General features: G+C 32.6%; 1 protein-coding gene across 1 annotated transcript; it reads right to left on the reverse strand.

Annotated features, from left to right (window-relative positions):
• Positions 1-2,372: 2,372 nt before the first annotated feature.
• Positions 2,373-24,420, reverse strand: LOC134268781 (uncharacterized). Its single transcript, XM_062751027.1, has 12 exons — positions 24,325-24,420; positions 15,519-15,598; positions 15,009-15,287; positions 14,812-14,875; positions 14,569-14,633; positions 14,216-14,452; positions 13,967-14,051; positions 13,774-13,873; positions 4,070-4,191; positions 3,397-3,594; positions 2,793-2,876; positions 2,373-2,542 (listed from the first exon to the last, which is right to left on the reverse strand). The coding sequence occupies exons 1-9, from the start codon at positions 24,366-24,368 to the stop codon at positions 4,081-4,083; spliced, it is 1,065 nt and encodes a 354-aa protein (XP_062607011.1). The 5' UTR covers positions 24,369-24,420; the 3' UTR covers positions 2,373-2,542; positions 2,793-2,876; positions 3,397-3,594; positions 4,070-4,080.

Consider the following 24,420-nt stretch of genomic DNA (forward strand, 5'->3'; position numbering starts at 1 on the left):
TGGATAGAGCAAATGATAATTTTTTATATATATATATATATATATATATATATATATATATATATATATATATATATATATATATATATAACGGGATGGAATACACTCCATTAGTGATGAGTATTTATAAGATGTGTAATAGATTTGCATATAACATTTTCAAAGCTTTAGAAGACGAGGTCCAATCAAATCTATACCACATTGTTTACAAAATTCAACATATTTAATACTTCAAAATCACTTATATGATTTATACTGAAAACATTTTCTTTCCCTAGTTTAGTTTCTATAAACTATTTAATAATTCTGAATCAAAACTTTCTACTGACATATCTGCTAATAATTTACAGGATATTTCAGTAAAGTGTTTGTTAAAAATATCAACAATATCCTGTAAATCGAAACAGGCAAAACCTTTGAAATAAACCATTTTGTGTTATACGGGTAGGTGTGACATTTTTTGAATCTGATGCCAGTTGGTTTAAATAACTCCACATTTCTTTAGGACTTGAACTATCTTCAATTGCTGATTTGTAATACTTTGATTTGGCTTGATCTATTAATTGTGTGACTTTATTTCTCCAAAATTTGTAATTTTCTGAATTTCTTTGTAGATGGTATGTATCACGTAAATGTCTAGCATCATTTATTTCCTGAGTAAGCCATTTAGGTCGAATTTCAGTCTTGACTCTTTTAGTTTTTACTTTGGCATGCTTGTTAAGAATATCATTAAATAATTCATAAAATTTATTCATGACACGTTTGTGTCTTTTAGCTCAAGAAGTGAGTTAAAATTTGCATTTTCTAAATCTCTTAAAAACTCATTTTCATTGAATTGTTTAAAATCGATATTGGATTTCAGTATGTTTTCCTCTAAACTGTATACAATTAGTTTTCCGTGTCAAACATACAGGGTAGTGGTCAGATATAAAATAGGGGGTACATTTGTTTCACATATGTTTTCTGGTTTCGTTGTATAAAAATGATCAATTAAGGTACTTGAGGTACTTGTTATTCTAGTAGGAACAGTAACTATCTGTGAAAGTGCAAACTCCTCTAAAGCAGATGCCCAGTATTGTGGGTTAGGTGTCTGTTCATTAGATCAATATTAAATCACCTGATAAAATTATTTCAGTGTAAATCACAGCAGGAGTTACTTTTCACCTCCCTTCAAAAGGGTCCTCTGCCCAGCAGGAGGGGGCAGATGGTCAATTAAGCAGAGCAATAAAATTTTTTGAAATTTTTGTGTATATTATCTCTAGCCAGATTGTCTCAATGTTACTGATTTCTAAAACCACACATTATATGAAATTTCATTTGAAATGTATATTAAGATTCCACCACCTGCCCTTTGTCATTTATATTTTCTTTCAAAGACAAAGCCCTCAATATTCAATTCAGAGTTCTATCTGCTCAGTCAAAAATGTTTCACATAAACCTAAAATATCTAAAGTTTGTCTGTTTTGAAGTAATAGTTTAATTTCATCTTTTTTGGGGATAATATGACATGTATTTAAATTTCGGGTTCGTAAACCTTTTTTTACCAATCCAAATCCTTGATTTTTTTGTGTTGGAATTCAGTTTTATATGTGAGACATTAATCTCCAAATTATTGGATAATCATTAATCCAATGAGGATGTGGAATTGTACATCAGGCAAAAGCAGAGACATCTGGAGCATAAGTGGAAACTTATTATCACCATCACTTTTATGCAAAAACTTGAATGATGAATCACAACAATGGATATATGCAAACATACTGGGGTACATATATATGGCTGATGAAATATGACAAATTAAATTCAATCTATGAATGGTTATCAAGTTATACGTATCGAAAGAAGAACAAACAGGGACCTCTTCTAAACATCAGAGGTTGAGTAGGGCCCAGTGTTGGAGTAAGCAACTGATATAAACTACTGAGTATCTAAAGGATAAAGGAAAGAATTGGTGACTTTTCACCTTCGGTCTTTACATCGATAGAGGCCTTTCCAATATAAGAATCATCAATTTAAGTACCATTGTAAAATCTTTTGAAGATCTTGTGTATACTATCTGGACAAAGATGGACGGATAGATGTGAATAAAACCCCAATATTTATTTAACGAAAACCGAGTCTTAAAAATGGTGAATCAGTAATCTTGCAGAGTTTTTCCTTAGTCTTAGTCATCTTCATGTTCATATTGCTCTAACCATAGAGAACATTATCGTAATCAGGACATTCTCCATTGTCTACACGGTTATCTACAGACTGTCCAGCTCTTCCAGCATAGGAATGGTAATCCACAGGTTCCTTATTTTGTTTTGTCATGTATTTAACCTCGGGTTCTGGACCTGAAGATGGATCTCGACTCGTATTTCTGAAAATCAGGACTATGATATTTACTTAGATTTTTGGAGTTATAATTTGAGTAATATTATTAAGAGTGGTTACACAGCTTGCCTTTTAAAAGTCCAAACTGCTAACCCTGTGCCGATAACCAAACCAAATAATAACCCTCCAAAGAGTCCTCCTAGAACTTTAAAGGTTGTGTTACTTCCTGTAAATATGAGTATTCAGCTGTTCATATTTTTATAGCATTATATAAACAAATTAAAACTAATCAAACTGTAATTGTATTTCGTAACATGCACTCGAACTTAAATTTTTCCGAAGTTTGAAATCATTAAATTCCTGACATTAATTAATTGTCATTGGAAACGACAATTCTGATTTTTTTCAATTTAGATTATTTTTTATTAATATTATTTTTTTAAAATAAGGAAGTTCCTTTATTTTAGTTGTACTACCTTCAGTTATTGCAGGTGATTTGACAAAATACCGGTAAACCAACATATGGTTTTCATTGCAAGCATCGCAGATACACATTGTAGCTTGTAAAAAAGAAAAGACATACTAGAAATACATGTATAACACATAAAAGTTGAAATGCAGAAAAAATTTAGTACTGTAGATCACTAATTGTTCGCGACACCCTATTTTCGCGAGATAGTCATTGACTCTTGATTAGCGAGACAAAATTTTCACGAATTGTGGTTATTGCTCTATATAATCTTAAGGAATACTATAATGCGCGAGAATTAAATTTTCGCGAGTACACTATCTCGCGTAATTACGCGAAAATAAAGTTCTCGCGAATAAAAAAAGTGATTTACAGTTTTTAAAGCAATTTAATGGATCAAAAGTAAAATATTCAAATTTTCATCAAATTTAATTTCCGACTACAAGTGGTCGGAAAATAGCTTTTCCATGTTTTCCATCTTCCCAAGTCAAGAGTTTCTGAGCAAAGCGGATCAGAAACTCTTGACTTGGGAAGATGATGTTTTCAGAGTTAATGTTTTGTAGATTTACCCTACTTTAAATACTTTCTATCTTAATTTCAAAGTAATGTACCTGCATGTACATAAACGCGGATAATAGTGCAGTAGTCCTGGCATTTGTCATCAGCTGATAGTGGAATCGTCACTAACGACTTACAGATGCAGGTGTCAGATGATGGCGCCGTAGTGTTGGAATCAATTACACAGGATAAGTTGGACATCATACTGTTTCCATCTGATGGCGAACTTTTTTGAAGGAATGAATCGATTTCTGCGACAGAACGAACGATTTTTGAAAATTAAGTAATCTTTTTAAACTTGATAAAAAATTAACCTGTATCTGTTGAACACATTATTGAAAAGTCTTTTTTTCACCCTTTTTGATTTTTAATTGTTGAAGACTCAAAATAAATATTTTTAGTCATGAAATTAAAAAAAATACACGTATTTATACAATAAAACATATGAAGATAACGAACAGTATTCAAATCAAAAGTCCATAAAACAATACAAAATAGGAGCAGAGCTCACATGGGTTTCCAAAATTCAGTTCAGAGTTGGGATCAGGCGCAATGGAGGAGTGAGCATCCCCTGCCGACTTGTCCCACCCGTCGTGTGCTCCTTGTCATGATCGGGAAATAACGGAAAAATCCGTAGTCAATTCAGTGTATAGATAGTGGACTAACAATAAGTATGAAAAAAGTCAGTCAGAGTTTCAATCAATGCACGCTTACAATTAATATTACCCATTGTCTTGTTATAGATGTGTATTTTGCTTGTCTTGATACAAGATTTGGCGTCCATAGAAGACATGTTCATTTCCTTCTCTAAGTGAATGTTGATACACTGTGGCATGGATACATCTCTCCTAAAAGAAACAAAATAAATACAGTATATGAGCTAGAATGATTGTCATGTTTTAAAGATTAACACCTGATGAACATCATTAATTTGATCTCTACCTAAATAAACAATACTGTAAACCAACTATTATTATGTAATCTTTTATTTCCGATTCGTCAGCTTCAAATCAATCGACAATTGATACGCGCCTGAGTAATAAAACATTCTTTAAAATACAAAGCAAAAAAAAAAAATGCTCGCAGCGATTGTTATTATAATTCGTAATTTAACGTTGATCGCGAAACTTGCGTATATTTCTTGCATGCGAATAAAAGTTGGTTTACAGTACATTATGAAACACCTGTAAATGTAATATACATGTATGAAAATAAACTTTACTTTGCAAGCACATGAGGCATGAAAATAAACTTTACTTTGCAACCACGTTGCTTGAAATAAATATCAGTATCAGAAAACCCATTCGAATACATCAATAATCCAAAACTTCAATTTCAGATATCACAACTATCTTAATCCTGATATATTGAACAGCATTCGCGGATAAAAACCAGCAGTTTTGATATATGCACGAATCTTTTTTTATTTCCTTTCCACTATGAAATCATTAAGTCCTGGTAAAGTAATAAATTTATCTGTGTTATATTCAATTGCTTCCTCGAGAATCGATGTCATTTGATTTCCTCCCCAGTTGAGATTTCGATTTAGCATCTGAGCAGATCATCTAAAGTAATTGTAAGCTTTTTAAAAATGATATTTCAAAAATAATGTTCGTTTTCCCCTGAAAAGAGCTAAAGCCACGAACCATCGAAATGCGCCTCAACTAAAAAATTAATGAGAATTTAAAGATAGTGTAGACTTGTAGCTTTTCAAAACTGTTTTCCTTTTTTAGATATCTATAATACTCTTTCAAGAAGAGATTTGACAGTATGGCATAGTTTTGAGTGAAATTTACACGAGGAACGACATTATTTGTAACGTTACGTTATAACATTATAACGTAGTAAAAAATCCTTTTCAATAGAACATTCTGCAGTAACTGCTAACCTTTGTACACCTGAGCGTTACAATACTGTAGATCACTTAATTTTCGCGACACCTTATTTTCGCGAGATAGTCATTGACTCTTTATTACCGACACAAAATTTTAACGAATTGTGATCATTGCTCTACACAATCTTAAGGAATTCTATAATACGCGAGAATGAAGTTTTCGCGAGCATTCCGTCTCGCGTAATTACGCAAAAATAAAGTTCTCGCGAATAAAAAGTGATTTACAGTAGTTCTTTTTCTGTACATGTATTTTTAACAGTATTTAAAACTAGACATATGTCACTGCATTATATGACATTATTTTTTGATATACTAAATTCAAAAAAGTTTTCAAATTTTATGACTGGATAAATATAATTGTTAAATGTGAAATATAACAACAAATTCATTATTTTCAAATACAAAGTGAAGCCCGGCGCAGTAATTGTTAAATCTTTTCATTAGCAAGAATCTGGGCCCATTGTAAAGAAATAGAATTATCAGAGTGAATATGTTTTGCGTATGTGACGAACCCCGATTTATTCGTGCATTTTGACAATGAAATATATGTCTCGGAGAATGTGTGAAGTTTTAAAGAAAAACGGTAGAAAAATTATATGTAGCGTACCATAACATTTTGCTCTACAAAATAACATATGTATAAATTTTGTTAATTAGTATGAAAATGCCAGTAAGTGTTCTTGATAATGATGCGTAGATTTTGCTGACAAGTTCATTGTATCGACCATAAAACTTAAAAAAAGATAACTGTAACCAAAACTGATGATATCCTTGTTTCATCAACTTGTTTGAAAATAGCTAGTATGGTTTCAACTATTATTCGTTCATAGGGGGTGCTCTTGCGTATCGAATCAACTAGAAGATAAAATCCCAAAATGCAGGTTAAATTGGTAATGCATAGCTACATCAGTAAGGAAAGTTGCAATAGAAAAATAAAAAATAATTATATCTAGTAGACATATGAATGGAAGTAAATTTAAAACTGTTCATTAATTGTAAATAATTGAACGTCAGCGATATTTGAATATGTCGAGTTGACAGTCATAGCAAGTATTTTCTTCTTGTCGTGTATAATACAATTTGTGTATTTTGAAGAAAAAAATGCGTCATATATAGGCAAAAAATGTCTGCTAATAACGGGGTGCAATTGGTACCCAGAGCAATTCCAACAGACTGTGGGAAGACCTGACCTCCAAAATCTACATTGTATATTTATATTTCAATCAAAAATTCAAGCAGCATCTTTTTTATTTAAACTTTGTGATGACAATAAGATTTTTTTAACGAAATTCTTTTGCAAATAGCCAATGACAATGTAAGTAGATTTATAAGTTCCATACTATTGAATTATTGAAAAAAAAATTAAAATTAAAAAAGTATTGAAAAAAAATCTGTCACAGAACCTATAATATTTTTATTCATTGTTAGGAACGGTTTTATAAAATGTTCAAAAGTACGTTTTGATGCTACTGATTTGGTAAAATAATATAAGTACCTAATTTCTAAAAGTAAATCCTTTGGCTATGCAGTTTTTAACAAATAATGTATTTCCTCTATAAACAAAGTTACAATTGTTCCATATCGGCTGTTAAAGAACATTATCGGAAGACATTTGTTCAAAAATCAGGGCTTACATTCATTGAAGCAACATAACATTTGTTGATAAAAATAGGTACTTTCTGTAGTTTTTCCTTTCTTTCTATCTTTCTATCGGAAAAACCTAACACAAAAAGAGCATCAAAATTGATTTCTATTTCATAAAAGCCATAAAAAAATGTAAAGAAAAAAACAAACAAACCTTTTTTTTGCTTTTTAACAATGTAATTTATTTGTAATTTCTAATAATCTTTTAAGAGTTTTTTTTTTAGTTTTAAGCAGACACATCTGATTAATACTTTTAAAAATTATACTACCCTGGGTATTGTATAGCACTCAAAAAGTTTCTTTCCCCTTCACTGCTGTTCATATTTTAGTTACTCCTACGCGCTCTTTGTCATGATCAGGAAAGGCGAAAAACCGTAGACATTTAGTGTGTAAATAATGACCTAACAATTTGCTAGGCACCTGATACAACCTCTAGATGATTTTTCGAATTTCCATTTTCACTTTCCGTTGTTCACTTTTATAGAGTGAAAGAATAAATGAATACGTATTATGATCATCGTATCATGAGTAAAATACGGTTCTATACGCTTCTGACATTTAAAAATATTTTTCTATATAGTTCACAATATACAAATACTTTATTCAGTTATTTTCGCAAGATTTATTATAAAATGTACATTTTATTTTCATTTTTCAAACTCTTATTTTGCAAAAACTCTCGACAGGTAACTTATTTTAAGGGCCTGTCTCAGAAAAAATCAAAAAGTATTTGGGAAAACTGACGCCCACATATGGCAGCTTAGAGTGAGGATAGAAGTTTCTCAAATGCAAGTCAGACTCCAAGGTTAAAGGTCAAAATTGTTAGTATCAAAAGAAAAGTTTGTTCTCAATGAATTCACGTATGAAAAATGATAGCACTAGAACTAACGGTTCAAAATAAGTTTTAGGAACTTGTGCCTAATCCCATTGTATATATATATATATATATATATATATATATATATATATATATATATATATATATATATATATATATATATATATATATATATATATATATATATATATATATATACAATATATATATATATAATATATATATATATGACAATAAAAATGTTCAAATCAACGGTTCAAAAGTCACGGTAAAGGTTCTAGGGTTTTTTTAAAAATAGTTCAAAACTAAGGTCAAGGTCAAATGAAAAAAAAAATTATCAACATGTGAAGTATAAAAGCCTTAATACCAACTATTCAAAAGTTATGGGTAAATGTTAGTCAAACGTTAAAATCAAGGTCAAAAGGTCAACTATTTTACACCTTTTGAAAGTCCTTGTAAGACTGATTACACATATGAAGTTTGAAAGTCCTAGTACTAACTATTTAAAAGTTATGTCCAATGTTACAGTTCGAAAATTTTTAATACGAGTGGGTCAAACTCCAAAATCAAGGTCACGAGGTCCCATTTGGTGGTATACCCAGAAAGGTTTTGTCACAAAGAATACACCTCTGGAACATTAAAGCCATAGCCCCATCCACTTGAAAGTTACGGCCAAGATTAAAGTTTTTGCGGACAAACAGACAAAGTGACAGACGGCCGGACAGACAGGGCAAAAACTATACACTCCCGAATCCTCGATTACGGGGCATAAGAATTCTGCAAAATTATTTAAGTAAATACTGTCCATTCAACGAAATGAATACAGTGAACCAATTTTGTGCGATAGCAAGGAGGAAAAACAACTTTGTATTTAATAAGATTTTCAAAAGATTCTGTAATGTTGGGCAATCTAGAGGAAAAATGCTCATGGAAATTAATTGTTATTTCTTTTTTAGCTCATCTGAGCCGAAGGCTCAAGTGAGCTTTTCTGATCACATTTTGTCCGGCGTCCGTCTGTCTAGCTGTCTGTCTAGCTGCCTGTCCATCTGTCTGTCTGTAAACTTTTCACATTTTTGACTTCTTCTCAAGAACCAGTGGGCCAATTTCAACCAAACTTGCCATAAAGCATCTTTGGGTGAAGGGGATTCAAGTTTGTTCAAATGAAGGGCCACGCCCTCATTCAAGGGGAGATAATTGGGAATTAATGAAAATTTGGTTGTATGTTTTAAAAATCTTCTCAAGAACCACTGTGCCAGGAAAGATGAAACTTATCGGCAAACATCCTCAGGTAGTGTAGATTCAATTTTCTTCATATCATGACCCCCGGGGGTCATAGAAAGGGAAATTGGTGTTGGATTCATATTCTCAATAGTCTAGAAACAATTGTAATTGCTTTGGACGTTGTATGGTCTTCATGATCTCTGAACGATTAAAGGCTACATCTTTATTCACCAAGACTGTTACAAATTGCTAAATCAATATAAAAGGGCATCAGAATCTTTCTGGATGAGTGGATATAAAAGTTCCGGACAGATAAAACACGACCGAGGAGAATAATTATAATGCCGTTTATCTTCAATTCATCCCAATCAAGAATTACTTTTCACTCCTAGGGGTGCTTATTTTGAAAGATTTAATAGAACTTTATCATGTTTATGGAAACTTTTAATATCCCTCTTTCAACTTTTTAACGTCATGAACGGAAAACCTTATTAATTTTACGCATTCTATTTAACCTGATGTTCGGTTTATATATGAAATTGCCATATCATTGCCTGAAACATTTAGAAAGGGATAATAACGAGCGAGCATCTACAAACGAATGGATTGTAGACAAACGAACTGATTTTCAGAGACGGAGATAAAATCCCTTCTTAACAAAAATCTCCTAAGAATGGCAGAAGATTTTTGAACTTCATCTTACGTAACTTTGTATTGTCTAGTTACATTACCGGTCAACAGGGGATGATTACTTCTCCAAAGCACCTGATCCCACCTCTGAAATTTCTGAGGGTCCATATTTTATGCCGTATGCATTCTTTTTTTTTATATATGTAATATTTGTTGAGTTTTATGAGTTCTGTCTCTTTTTATTATTCTCGCCGTTTTCATTTTGAAATGATGTTATTTTGTGAATTGTAAATGCCATTTTTGAAAAAAGAGTTTGCATATAATAAATTTTAATTTTTCATCGATATTTGTTCTTTGTTTGTGATTAAGTTAGAAAAGTATGTTACTCCTTATATATTTGAAAGACTCTAAAGTCCGATGGTGACGCCAACGTCCGATAGTCTGCGCCAAACCCCGGTGGCTATCTGTCGTTAGGGACGCCAAAGGTATGATGGTCTGACACGACAAAGTCCGATGGTGCGGATGAACAATCAACGTTTATGACGTCACAATAATCCGACGTCAACCCTTAACGCTGTTGTCTTGCATTCAGAAGCCATCATTTATGAATTTGTCCTCAAATACAATTTTATTGATTTTACATGTTGCTTGCACCTGCCAGAGATAATAAGATTAGTCCTCGCAAACCACGATTAGGGTTTAGTCCTTGCATTGCACAACCTGAGAGGTTTAGGGTTAGTCCTCGCACACTGTAGTCGAGTGATTAGGGTTAGTCTTGCACCAACCCAAGAAATCTAGGTTATTGTTAATACACACTTTTCGAGCGTTAGTCTCGCGCACCTATCTGCGAGATAAGGGTTAGTTTTCGCATTTATTTTCAAGATCTTAAGGTTTGGCGCAGTGGTACTATGACGTCATAGACGTTAATTGATTTACGCACCAGCGGACTTTGGCGTGTCAGACCATCGGGAATTGGCGCAAGACCATCGGACTTTGATGTGACCATCGGACTTTGATGTGACCATCGGACTTTGGAGTCCCATCGCACTTTAGAGTCCTACATATTGAAGTTTAATTATTATACAGTCATGGACTCTTTTTTCCTTGAATATGATCAATATTGACCTCGGCTCTGTTTTATTATACATGCATAATCTAGATTTGAATTAAGAAGACACTGAAGGCTGCATAACGACACCATTTTCATTTGCAAACTTCCGTCGATGAAAATATAAAAAAAGTTGTCCAGATTACAGTTTGTAACCTCTGTGTTTACCTTATTGAGTTTCGCTATGTGTAAAACGGTAAAACGTTCAAATTTTTAAAATTAATCCTGCAATAGGTTTGTTTAACCTTTTCCTTGCTCAGATACATAGCTGTCTGCGGGTGTTGCAACTATATATATTGTTTATACAGTTGTTTGAGGTATTTCCCTAACTGAAAAAGTCGTGTCTTGTATCTGTTACTTTAAACCATACAAAAAACAAAAAAAAAAAAACAAAAACAAAATCAAATCTACAACAATATAAGGAAAAGTTTACTATTTTTTTTTTAAATATGCAGGTTTAATAATATTTTTTATTTAAAAGTTAATGAGTCCGTTTCAGTAATTTGAATTACACCTACTGTGTCTTTTTCTCATGTCACTTAAAAATTAAATACATACATGTAATTATACTAACATTATGTTTTTATGTAGGTGAACTTTTTTTTCAAAAGTATACATTGTATGTGCATGTACGTTTTTTTATGTTATATACTTTGCATACTTACATAGACCATATTATAAATGCGGTAAGTTTAAGCAACTACAAAGCTCAGATTCTTAAAATATCCCCAAAGTACGTTTTATTTATGTTTGACTAAATCTTTACACGAGTGGATTTCTCAACACATGTGCAGAGCATCAGCTGAGTTAAAGTGTGCTTTTTTTAAATTAAAAAAATAAAATCAGGAGCACTCTGATATCTTCTGGAAAATGTTGGTTTGAAGGATGCTTGATTAAATAACATAAAGGTAAAAGAAATCACATAAAAACAAACAAAATGCCATGTTTCTTTTCCAAAATAATCAATTTTAAAAAAACGCCAAGGACTAGAAATGGAATCGATCGCAGGAACTATAAGATCAGCGTAGTAACAGTTTTACAAATTAATATTCCTTCGAATTCATTCTTCACGTAGGATGCATTTAATTAAAAAAAAAAGTTTTTGTTAACATGTGCTGCTCTACTGATGCTAATATTAGAAAAAAAAGAAATATAAAGAAATGTAGGGAATTAATTGAGACAGAAATACTCTACGTCCTTATCAAAAGAAAATAAAATGATATGAATAGTATTTATGACAAAAAAATCTTTATAACAAGATAGAAATAATAGTACTATTAAAGTGGATTCTGTTTTATTCAGTACTATTACTTTTCATCCAAAGGATTTAAAGGAAACATGCTGATGCTTGATTGTGATTTATCAGAAAAAGTCATGGAATTTTTTACAATGACAATTCACTTGATTTGTTTTATGCTTTCCATAATCTTATTTTTCTTTTTTGATACTAAATTACTATGCATGAATAATTTCTAAATCGAGGTAAATTATTGACAAACAAGTTGATGAAACAGGAATATCAGCATCTCCTTTAAAGTCATCATTTCATAAGTTCTATTGTGGATACAATGACCTTGTCAGCAAATACAATTTATCATTATGTCAAATGCTGACTGATGTTTTTCATACTAAATGTTAGTTCAGTATCTATACACTGAATTGACGACAGATTTTTCCGTTATATTCCGATTTTGACAAGGAGCACACGGCGGGTGTGACCAATCAGCGGGGATGCTCGCTCCCCAATGTCACCTGATCCCACCTCTGATGTTCTGGAGCTTCGTGTTTGCTCTGCTGCTATTTTTTATTGTTTTATGGACTTTTAATCTTAAATACTGATCGTTATCTCCATATTTTTCATTATTGTCTATGGTTGTAATATATATGTTAGAAACACCTCTTCTGCTACTGTGAAATACAGCTCATATCCGTCAAACATGGAATAAAGGTTGTGTTAGAAAGCTTTTTATATTGTATTTTGTATGAAGATTTTGTATTTTCTAGTAAGTAATCTTGATAAAAAGGTTTCTTAAGATTGTTTTAATAGTATTTGCCTATTTCGTGTAGAAGGCATGGTTCATATTGCGGTCAAGCTCAAACCCCGGGTCAGGATGTGAACTATACAATATTTTAGGGTAATTCTTCAAAGAATTATTAAAAATGACGGATTTCCATAATTTGCAAAGGGATCCTTTTTTCCATACCCCCTTAATATTAAGTTTTGAATTTTCATCCAGTTTGAGTCTTGATCAAGAAGACTCTTTAGCGAGGGTTTATTGATGGCAATTTCCTCTCACATCTAAGTTAATGTTATCTTTCAGTGTATAAGAAATCACTAAAATAACTTCTCATTAAAATCATCTTTTTTTTTTTTACAAATGCTACATTTAAGTCTTGCTAAAAGTGGATATATACGGTTCAAATGAATTGAATAAAATGATAACAACAACTATAATATTATAGTGATAAGCATATACATGTAAATAAAAATGAATAATGACTTCAAAAGCAAAAAATGGTAAAAATTAACCAATGAAATTATATGATGTTTAAATTTAAATATAAACAGTCTTTTGATATTTTTTCAACAATTATTATCGACATAAGTCAAATGGACATCATAGAGGAACTACGTGTTTTCAAAGTCTCTTTCGGAAGCATCTGGAGACTAAGACACCTTTGCAGAGAATATGCATTTTCCCTTTCCAATGGAGAGCTGTACACTGGTTGTGGAACGCTTCTCGAGCCATAGTTTGGTTGTAAGATATTATAAATATGACTGTACTCGAATTCGGTTTTCTTGCTCGTTTCACTTTCAGGATTACAGTTTGGAGTCTCGCATGGGTTGAAAGATTTGGATTTTTTGTCAGGAATGGTTTTTATATTATACATATTACCCTAAAAGTGTAATTGTATCACAGCTGAGTTTGAAAAGCATATAATTAAATAAAATAATTCAATTAATAATACGTAATTTCTCATATTCTAAAAATAATTATATAGTTATTACACAAAACACTTGATATGTCTAAAATGTTTGCCTGTGTCTTTCATATATCATAAAACGAAGGTTATAATTTTCAAATATACATTACCTGTATAATACTTGATGTATCGCTGATTTGCTCATAGAGTTCGGAATTTACGGTATAAACGTGTTTCCTTTCTAAGTATCTTTTGATTGGCCTGCTTTTTCTGAAAGAGATATTATAGTGAATAATATTGAGAATGACCGTAACAAAGATATTATCTTCTAAATAATACAATTATAGTTTGATTATGAATCACCTAAAGACAGAAAAACAAACACCAAACAGAAATCCAGATATTCCACTTAAAAGAACAACACCTGCGGACACGAGCACAATCTCCTCTGAAAAATGACATAAACATGTAAATAAACGGTGCATTTTACACTTTATTATATAAACCTTATTATATTCATGATATATCATAATTATCACAACTGATTATTTAAAGAATGTAATTATTTATTTTAAAAATAAAACATGGTTTCCTTGAAGTTGCAGTACGTACTCTTCCAGTTTTTCCATGCTGTTTGCAAAGTTCTCCAATTTTCTGCGTTGGTGTCCATATTGTTGGTGTCAGTAGATGTATCATGTACTTCACGGCATTTTAGTGTAACACAAATGGAGTCAGTAGTAGTGGAAAAGACACATAGAAAAATACTTGACTTGTGTCTGTTTACAAATACCTGGCATTTCGTATCGTCACTGCATTTGTCAATGATATCAAAGAAATTCGTCATATTTCCTAGGTATAAAGAGAATGTATTAATTTGTTTTTAAAAATGTGTTTATCGAATTCATTTGACATGGTGTAACATTTATAAGGTACACTTCTTGATAAAGATACTTAAAGTAGCATACCATAAGCTTCAAGATCATCGAATTTGCTAATAACCACTTTAAGAAACTTTTCCACACCCGAGCTTCTGGCAAAAAGTAAAATTATAATTTCATCAGGAAGTTTTAATGAGAATATTCTTGTCGAAAAAGAGATTCGACTCGTATATATACTAGGATCATTTAGTTTAATTTGGCATTTAGTATAATGTGTATATAAAAAAGAATAAATTTGTTTTTTAAATATGTAGTAATCTTGAAATTTACCTAATTGCATGAACTCCACTCTTTATGACGGAGAAGGAACAGACATTCTTACAAGGGACTTTACCTACAAAAAAATAAAATTTACAGCCAGACAAAATGACAAAGGTATTTAAGAAAAAATGCAAAAATCATGATCTACGAATGAGAAGTCTTTTTTAAACCAAAATTATAACCATTAACATGATCAGCGAGCCTACCTCCTTGAGATGCGATTTCTGCCTTTCCCAAAGTTTGTATAGATGTAAAGTTTTCGCAATCAGTTGGTGATTGTGCATTATGTTCCATTGTATATTTACACTTTGTGGCTCTTGCCTTATTTTTCCTTACAATGTTCTTGCATTTAATACCAATGCACAGGCTAGTTTTGACATTGTTTGGATTGCAGGTGCAAAAGTGCTTAGACTCATTGTTGTGTTTTTCTTTGAATTGGCAGGATTCCTTCTTCGTGCATCTCCATATAGCTGCCGATTTCACTTCTGTTCATAACAAACATTTTAATTAAACTAGTATATTGTTATGTAGCCTTAAAATTTACGCACACCTGCGTACTCAAAAACACACATAATGTTACACGCTAAACGTTGCAATTTTATCTTTGAAAAGATGATTCAAGCTAATCAACTATATTCATTTATCTTTCTTAAATTCAACACTGAATTATCTTGTTACATCTATCATGTCACAATAAGAGAATTCTATGATCTTACCGTCTTTGGTTTTGCTCCAGGAATTAGCGATCAAAAGTGTATACTTTGACTTAAATATAAAGTTACCCATACAACCTTTGCTGAAAACGAATGAATAAAAAAGTCAATCATTTCAGAGTGTAAACAATGAATATCTTAAAGTTATTTGATTATTGTGAGATATTAACATTTGAGCGTATTTTTTATCCTATACATTACCCTGTAGGTTTACGGAAAATAGATATGAGTTTATGTATAAAAATTTGCATGTCTGTCTGTTTTTCGAGACAGATTCAAAGTTATTTGTTTACGTAGGTATGATCATTGAATGACAAAGTAAAGTTTTGTGTTTTGAAGTACTGATTGCATTTTGTTTGTACTTTTGTATTTGCTTATTCATGTGCTTATTCATGTGAACTGTATAATTGCATGTAGTTTTAGGAATGTTTCAGGTAGATATTTTGATTTGTTTCTATTTTATGTTTGGATTGTTGATCAAGATTTATTTTAACAATAAACTACAATTTCAACATAGTTGGTGTTTATGTTATGTGGAGGTAAAGGAAGGAGGCATAAATGGTGTTAGCCGCTATTTTGCATTGGTGATCAGCTTGTCCATAGTCAGAGGCCGATTGTCTCTATAATAGATTAACTACAAAATGTCACCTCTGTTTGATTATAGGGCTTACGGCGGACGTGATCGATTTGAGGGTGAGGATTTGAATTGTTGAAGAATTTCATTATATTTTCTGTACTAAATGAAAGAATTCAATATAAATAAAATGTATTTATGAATACTTTCATCGATATCTAATGAAGAAAAAAACATTATAATGAAACTTAGTGTTTATATTTAAAAAAAATGTGAAATTTAAAAAAAGAACACAGATTACAGCTACAAAGTAATCATATCCTTTTTTTTAAAATTAAGTGTGAATATTAAGATAAAAAATAATAAAATATTCCATTTATAGGCCTATCCGTTGTGTGAACCTTTACCATTTGTTTACAATGTACCGCGATAGGAATATTGTTTACGTTTTGACCAGCAATACTGTCGAAAATATTCACCATTTTCGAGTGTTTTTGTGTTTGGTAATTTTTATTGTTTGCAAGATTTCTTTTAAGAATTGATCTTTCTTCATTATCTTCAATTTTATCATTTCGAATATAGACAAACGTTATGAAATTCGAACTAAAAGTTACATTCTCGAAACTCGTGTGTTTCTGACATTTCTTTACAACATGGTATAGATTGTATTTATAAATACAAAGATAAAACATTGGATAACGGATTATTGTTATCTATGCCGTTTGCGCCTATATCGCTTTTCTTTATTTATTATAGTCTAAGTTAAAAAAAAAAGGCAAAAAGAGTTTCTGTTCATGGACGGTCTAAATTCAACAGCAGATATCTTGGACGACATATCGCCCAAAACTACCGTGCAGCCGTTAAGACTGAAAACATTTAAATATCTAATAAGTCATGTTTTAAATATCTACACCTGTACTCTCAATTGTTTATTGAATAAATTTTCAACATTTTTTTTTAACCCGCGTGTGTACAAGGCAGGCACATCAAAGTGTTTGACGCGTGACCAGGCAACATTGTCTTCAAAATGCACAAACTCACCCTATCAGGTAGTACAGGTAGCTGACCTGTCAATCAAATTAGAAGCTATTGTTTTTTGAATGATTGATAGGCAGTAAATTATTGATCTTGAATCGGGTAGATTTTTGGGGGAGTTAACATAAAATTGGGTGTTTAATCATTTATATACGCAGCACAGTTCAGGTTTCAAAAAGGGGGCGGAGACTAATTTTACGGGAAAAATTAATAATGACATCATACAAAATATACATCATACAACCGTTCTTAAAAATACCGCAAAATTAGGTGATTTGCTATTTTAACCTGTATGAAACCATTAAACTACATCAAAACTTACTACAACATGCTGTTGTTTCGTCGTTAGTTAAATCCGACATAATCAAGAAATAAGGTATCATTTTAAAACTTCTATCGGGTTATAAATACGGGTTAGTCACGAGATTAAATTCGATAAAGCCCGAAATAATATATATATATATATATATATATATATATATATATATATATATATATATATATATATATATATATATATATATATATATACGATACAATAACAATTGTTAAAAATTGTTAAAAAATTGTTAAATATAAAAATTTTCAAATTTTTGGTACGCCCTGTCCCTTCCTCAGGACAAAGAAAAAAGTTAAAAAGTCATAAGAACAAAAGAAAAAGAGAAACAAAAACAGCTAGCACTACTACTAAACTACTGTTTAAATCTCCTGTTTCACCACTATACTGTTTGGAGCAAACTTTGCAACTGATGAGATAAATGCAGTTGTAAGTATGACAGGACAAATTCCCTAGTATTTTGTAGCTGCGGCCTGTAACAGGGCTGTTAAAACTGTCTGTGTCAGTGATGTGCTTACAAAGGAGACATCTTCTGTCAGAGCAAGTTTTAAAGCCCCCGTTAGATAATGGGTTGTCCAGTCTGGTTCTTACTACCATGTCCTTTAGCTTCTTTGGGCGTCTATATGCAGCCAGTGGGGGTTCCTTAAATTCGAAAAACGTATTCCTAGATACTACATCTACCCTGGTTGATGGTGAAATCGAATTCAGTCTCCACACCACACCCACAAACTCCCACCTATATCTTATGCCCACTAGCTGTCATCCCCCACACACTTTTAAGGGAGTGCCTAAGGTGCTGGCACCAAACAGTATATTGGTGAAACACGAGATCTCCGCAGGAGAGTCAATGACCACCGTTCGACCAATAGGACCAAAAAACTCAATGAACCCGTCGGGGAACATTTCAACCTTGAGGGTCACAAATGGGAGGACATGACAGTAGTGGTGATTGACCATAACCCAAGATGGACAGACGCTGAGAGAAAAAGCAAAGAAAAGTTCTGGATGCACAGATTGAAGTCATTCCACCCTAATGGTATTAACAAACTAAATGACTTCACCAGAATGAAAGTTAACTAGACCCAATTCCTGATTATACTAAACACGATTATTCTCTGAATTTAGTGTAAACTCTACAGATAATTTGCGTTACCAACTCTCGAACAACCCACATAACTATGTATTGCTTACGTCTTTGTTAAAAATTTTCCCCCCGATAATTAGTCCTATAAGATTTTCAAAATTTATAATAGATCATACTTCAGATGTTAAAATATCCCTGCTATATTATTTTATCATTTTTCTTTGATTATTCTTTATCAAATATAGTTACTCCATTTTGAGAGAATAAAACAGTGTACGATTTACTGATTGTCGTAATTAATTAGCATAATTAATTCGTTCATTTATGTAAATCGCACTTCACCCGAGTATACCCGATAAACCGGACGTATTTAATTCATAGCGGTCCGGATTTCTTTCTTTAATAGTGTTCTTAAAAATTTCCAATTCAACATGTAACTAAGTATGTAAATAAATAGTGTTTAATAGCTTAGTAGTAGTGCTAGCTGTTTTTGTTTCTTTTTTTCCTTTGTTCTTATGACTTTTTTAACTGTTTTCTTTGTCCTGAGGAAGGGACAGGGCGTCCCGAAAATTTGACAATTTTTATTGTTCGTGTCGTTGGTCATTTTTAGTGCTATTATATATATATATATATATATATATATATATATATATATATAGAAAGCACAGAGAAATTCACTTTTACAAGGATACTCACTTCCGCCCCAGCCCGGGGTTGAACTCTCGACCTACGGAATCTGTCTCCTAGCAGTATAGGAACAGCGCGTTAGACCGCTCGGCTATCTAGGCAAGTTAAAAAAACTTGCTTTCGATGCCGATGGAATTCTCACAACGCTGCCCTACACTACACGGTCATTGAGAATGGAAGTGAGATACAGTTATTGTCACAGAGCAATCACCCAAGTTAATTAATTGTAAATGAGTGAGTGATAGGTTGCAGGTGCGCAGCGCAGGCGTTGTAGCCCTATTTCCCAAGTGTGTAATTTTAGTTAGTTAGAGAGAAAGCGAGTGAGCAAGCATGGATTTATAATTTGTTTGTTTGTCATTTTCTGTTATCGTTGTTTATTGTGCGTGATAGAGTTCTGAGAGATGAAAGTGAGCTTTAGATTGATTTGTGTGAGAAAGTGGGGAAAAAGAGATTTGATATGGCCATGCCCTGGGAACGCGCGTGAGAGAGAGGAGAACAAGTCTGAAAGTCAACGAGTGTGGATGTGTTTTTGTATTGTGAACAATTGTGATTTCTTATATATATATCTGTGATGTAAATATGTAAATAAACAATGTAAATAGAAACTATAGTCATTAATTACCAGTGCCAGTGACGGGGAGGACCCCCGTCACATATTATGGTGGCCAGCGGTCGGATAGGATTAACTTAACCATGTAAACGGATACATGTACTATGGGGAATTAACTCTTGTTCAAAATTTGTGAGGAAAATGACTCGGAAAAACAGGAGACGAAAACTGTACTGGATTATGCTGCAAATATAACGAAGATCGCCATACGTGTGTACATGGAGTCATGGACAAGCCTGAATTGCAAAAAGAAACTCTCACTAAGGAGCATATCTTTCAAGTATTAAAAGCTGGAATCAAGAAGTATGTTTTATTTCCCAATCTTAAAACATTCGAGGAAGCTTTCAGGCATGCAAAGAGGGAAGAGTGCATGTAACAACTTCCTGGTGGATGCCAGGAGAACAGTGGCAGCCAGATGTACGTCGTGCGGCTCTATGAGAACAGGAGAGCTAGAAAAGTCCCTTGTACTTGCAGAACACACAGCAAAGGTGTCCGTGATGGCTACCGAGATCGGACGTTTCACCTCTAAGCAACAATACATTCCGCAAAACCTTCGAGGACGAGGCCATGGATTCCGCCAAAGACCGTACCGAAATCCCAGGATCATCGAAGGGACACCGATCTGTAACAACTGTCGGAATGTAGGGCATCTCGCACTCCAGTGTAACGATGAGAAATACGCCGATTCCGAAAACTAAAGTTCGCATCTAGTACTCCTGAGGACAGCCGGTGACAGAAGACGGACATTAAAGTTTCGTCGGTCTGTAAAAAAAATGTGTTGAGAATTTACCCTCAAGTTTTGTGTCGCCAAAACTGGAGGAGGTGATTGTCATTTAAATCCGCAATTTTGTTTCGCCAAAATTGGAGGACGTGTTTATACAAAAAGTCAAATGGTCTTCAAGTTGATTGATAATGGATCCAGTGAGATGATTTTAAGTGAAGAATTCGTGCGTGGAGACGTAGCGAAAACGGCCTAGGGAGTGACCTTTTTTGATGGCAACGGGCGACCGTGTCGACATAATTGGGAAAATGCGACTTTAGAATAAGAATTGGTAAGGAAAAAAAAAACGGATATTGTGTATGGCAACGGGCGACCGTGTCGACATAATGGGAAAAATGCGTTTCATAAGAATTGGTGAAAAATAATCTTTTGTTGTGTGTAATGCTTTTATTGCCCGGGAATTTCCAGTACAATTGTGTGTGTAATGCTTTTATTGCCCGGGAATTTCCAGTACAATTGTATTTTTAACTTTGATATTTTGAAATACTGCATGATATATTGATGATACAAATAATTCTTTGTATATAACTGATGAGTGTACTTCATTTAGTACTGATGCAAATAAGTTAGTGAGAGTGCGCAAGATGCATATGTAATTATGAGAAGATTACGTCAGTTACAAAATGACTACTTTAAGTGTATACGTAGGTTGTGTACATAATGTATATCAAATTCTAAAATAAACATTTGGTTAAAAAAAAATGTAAAGATAAAACGCGAAAATCTAAGAAAAAAAAAGGTAAAACATGAAATGTGTATGCATGTTAAACTATTTTGTTATTTCTGTGTGTAGTAAGGTCTCTTTAGCTATGAATGTGTGATTCTTGTAAGCGATATCAAATTGTCATTATCAGTCTACTACATGTAATTTTATTAGTGTGTCGGGACGCCACACTTAAGAGGGGAGGTATGTCACAGAGCAATCACCCAAGTTAATTAATTGTAAATGAGTGAGTGATAGGTTGCAGGTGCGCAGCGCAGGCGTTGTAGCCCTATTTCCCAAGTGTGTAATTTTAGTTAGTTAGAGAGAAAGCGAGTGAGCAAGCATGGATTTATAATTTGTTTGTTTGTCATTTCTGTTATCGTTGTTTATTGTGCATGATAGAGTTCTGAGAGATGAAAGTGAGCTTTAGATTGATTTGTGTGAGAAAGTGGGGAAAAAGAGATTTGATATGGCCATGCCCTGGGAACGCGCGTGAGAGAGAGGAGAACAAGTCTGAAAGTCAACGAGTGTGGATGTGTTTTTGTATTGTGAACAATTGTGATTTCTTATATATATATCTGTGATGTAAATATGTAAATAAACAATGTAAATAGAAACTATAGTCATTAATTACCAGTGCCAGTGACGGGGAGGACCCCCGTCACATTATTTTGACATTAGTTTTTAGAGGATTGTTACCAATACATGTTGTGATGAAATTAATTCTATTTATAAAGCACAAATTACAACAACTCTTAAACTAATATAACTGCCCTAAGTGAAGGAATATTAATATAGAAAGCACAGAGAAATTCACTTTTACAAGGATACTCACTTCCGCCCCAGCCCGGGGTTGAACTCTCGACCTACGGAATCTGTCTCCTAGCAGTATAGGAACAGCGCGTTAGACCGCTCGGCTATCTAGGCAAGTTAAAAAAACTTGCTTTCGATGCCGATGGAATTCTCACAACGCTGCCCTACACTACACGGTCATTGAGAATGGAAGTGAGATACAGTTATTTTGACATTAGTTTTTAGAGGATTGTTACCAATACATGTTGTGATGAAATTAATTCTATTTATAAAGCACAAATTACAACAACTCTTAAACTAATATAACTGCCCTAAGTGAAGGAATATTAATATAGAAAGCACAGAGAAATTCACTTTTACAAGGATACTCACTTCCGCCCCAGCCCGGGGTTGAACTCTCGACCTACGGAATCTGTCTCCTAGCAGTATAGGAACAGCGCGTTAGACCGCTCGGCTATCTAGGCAAGTTAAAAAAACTTGCTTTCGATATGGAATATCACAACGCTGCCCTACACTACACGGTCATTGAGAATGGAGGTGAGATACAGTTATTTTGACATTAGTTTTCAGAGGATCGTTGGCAATACATGTTGTGATGAAATTATTTTTATTTATAAAGCACAAATTACAACAACTCTTAAGCTAATATAACTGCCCTAAGTGAAGGAATATTAATATAGAAAGCACAGAGAAATTCACTTTTACAAGGATACTCACTTCCGCCCCAGCCCGATTATATATATATATATATATATATCTACTGCCGTATATTTGTATGCAAGTACATCGGAGGGTAATGTAGGGGTCTTAATTGCAGTTTTAAGAAACTACAGTGCGTGTTGAAAATATTTATAAACTAAGCTTAGAATTTTAACTTGGTTATGCCAATCTAAATATAAAATATAATCGTCCTGTATTTACTATAACCACAGTTATCCGGTATAAATAATATACAAAAAATTATCGCCATCCTGATTATGAATACATTTTTATTTACAAAATATTGTCGATATTTCCATTGCGCACCTTGAATATACTGCGTACATGTTGAGCTATTACAAATAACTAAAATAAAAAATAGATAGACCTCGAGAATTAGTGTGAAAAGTTTGATATGGATATATATATATATCTTGTTTAATAAATAGACACTTGTTGAGGTACTCTTACTTAGTAGAGTTATTTATGGATTTTAATCAGAAGGACTGACTTCCTAAATGAAGAGGGTCTGTGTATCACTCTTAGTTACTCTTCATCCATATATTGAGATGCCAACTCTGTTTGTTAATAAAAAGATAAATACTTCCTCATTTACCCACGTGACACGCACTTAGATCATCAAAAGTGTTAACTTTCTTATAAGTATATTTATGCATATAAGAAAGTTAACACTTTTGATGATCTAAGTGCGTAATATAAGTATATTTATGCATATGGAAATTAAAACGATTGTATTTTTTTATTGATATATATACAATATAATGTTTTTCTTTCAACGTAATATTAAGTACTATTTTAATTATTAGATTAAAGTAGTTTGAAATCTTTTTTTTTTTCGAATATATCATGATAATAACATCAATAACGGGCTAAAACTGTGCTTGCACATTTGAACAATTTTAGTTTGTCAATAATTTGTATGTTCCTAATGGGATCATGTCCCAACAATGATGGTCCTAGATGTCCGTGTTTTTGTTGTTCCCGATTTGAACTTTAAAAATGGATTTTCAAACTTCGATATTTTCATATTTCATGGAATGGAAGAAATACCATCAAACAATAGTAAACTATGATTATTTCTATTAAGTGTAGATAGTAGTCTAAATACAATAAGACTCATATTTTCCATATCTAGTTAGGTTCTAACACTGAAGTAAAGTAATAAAATAGTTATACATCTTGCAAATTTATTTTAAATCATTCTTTACTCATATCATAACTTAAGTTCAGGATCACTAACACAATGAAAGATAAATTATGCGCGTAGAGGAGTTATTTTACAAATACATGAAATATCAGCAGCTCCTATATCTGATGTCATGCTAGTGTAAAAACATCTATTTTCACGGAAAGAATATTTAAAAATGTGATAGAATTTCCCAGTTTTTAATATACTATATATATTACTGAACAAAAATCACTGTATTTTCTCCAGATCAATTTGAAAGGTTAAGTAACAGAGTACCTTCGATTAAGATGTTTGTAAACTGGTGCCATTTTCAGTTGCATATTTTTCTTGACAGGAGGCAATAGACAAGGCACATAGAAATTGGAAACATTC

This window comes from Saccostrea cucullata, unplaced genomic scaffold, assembly GCF_032062105.1.
Source record: "Saccostrea cucullata isolate Sc308-1 unplaced genomic scaffold, CSIRO_AGI_Scuc_v1 ctg883, whole genome shotgun sequence".
Classification (NCBI taxonomy): Eukaryota; Metazoa; Mollusca; class Bivalvia; order Ostreida; family Ostreidae; genus Saccostrea; species Saccostrea cuccullata.

Coding starts and splice junctions, on each gene's coding strand:
- LOC134268781 (XM_062751027.1), bottom strand. CDS start 24,368: ATGCAACTGAAAATGGCACCAGTTTACAAACATCTTAATCGAAG. Junction 15,599..24,324: donor TACAAACATCTTAATCGAAG/GTACTCTGTTAC, acceptor ATTCGTTTTCAG/CAAAGGTTGTATGGGTAACT. Junction 14,634..14,811: donor AGTGGAGTTCATGCAATTAG/GTAAATTTCAAG, acceptor ACTTTTTGCCAG/AAGCTCGGGTGTGGAAAAGT.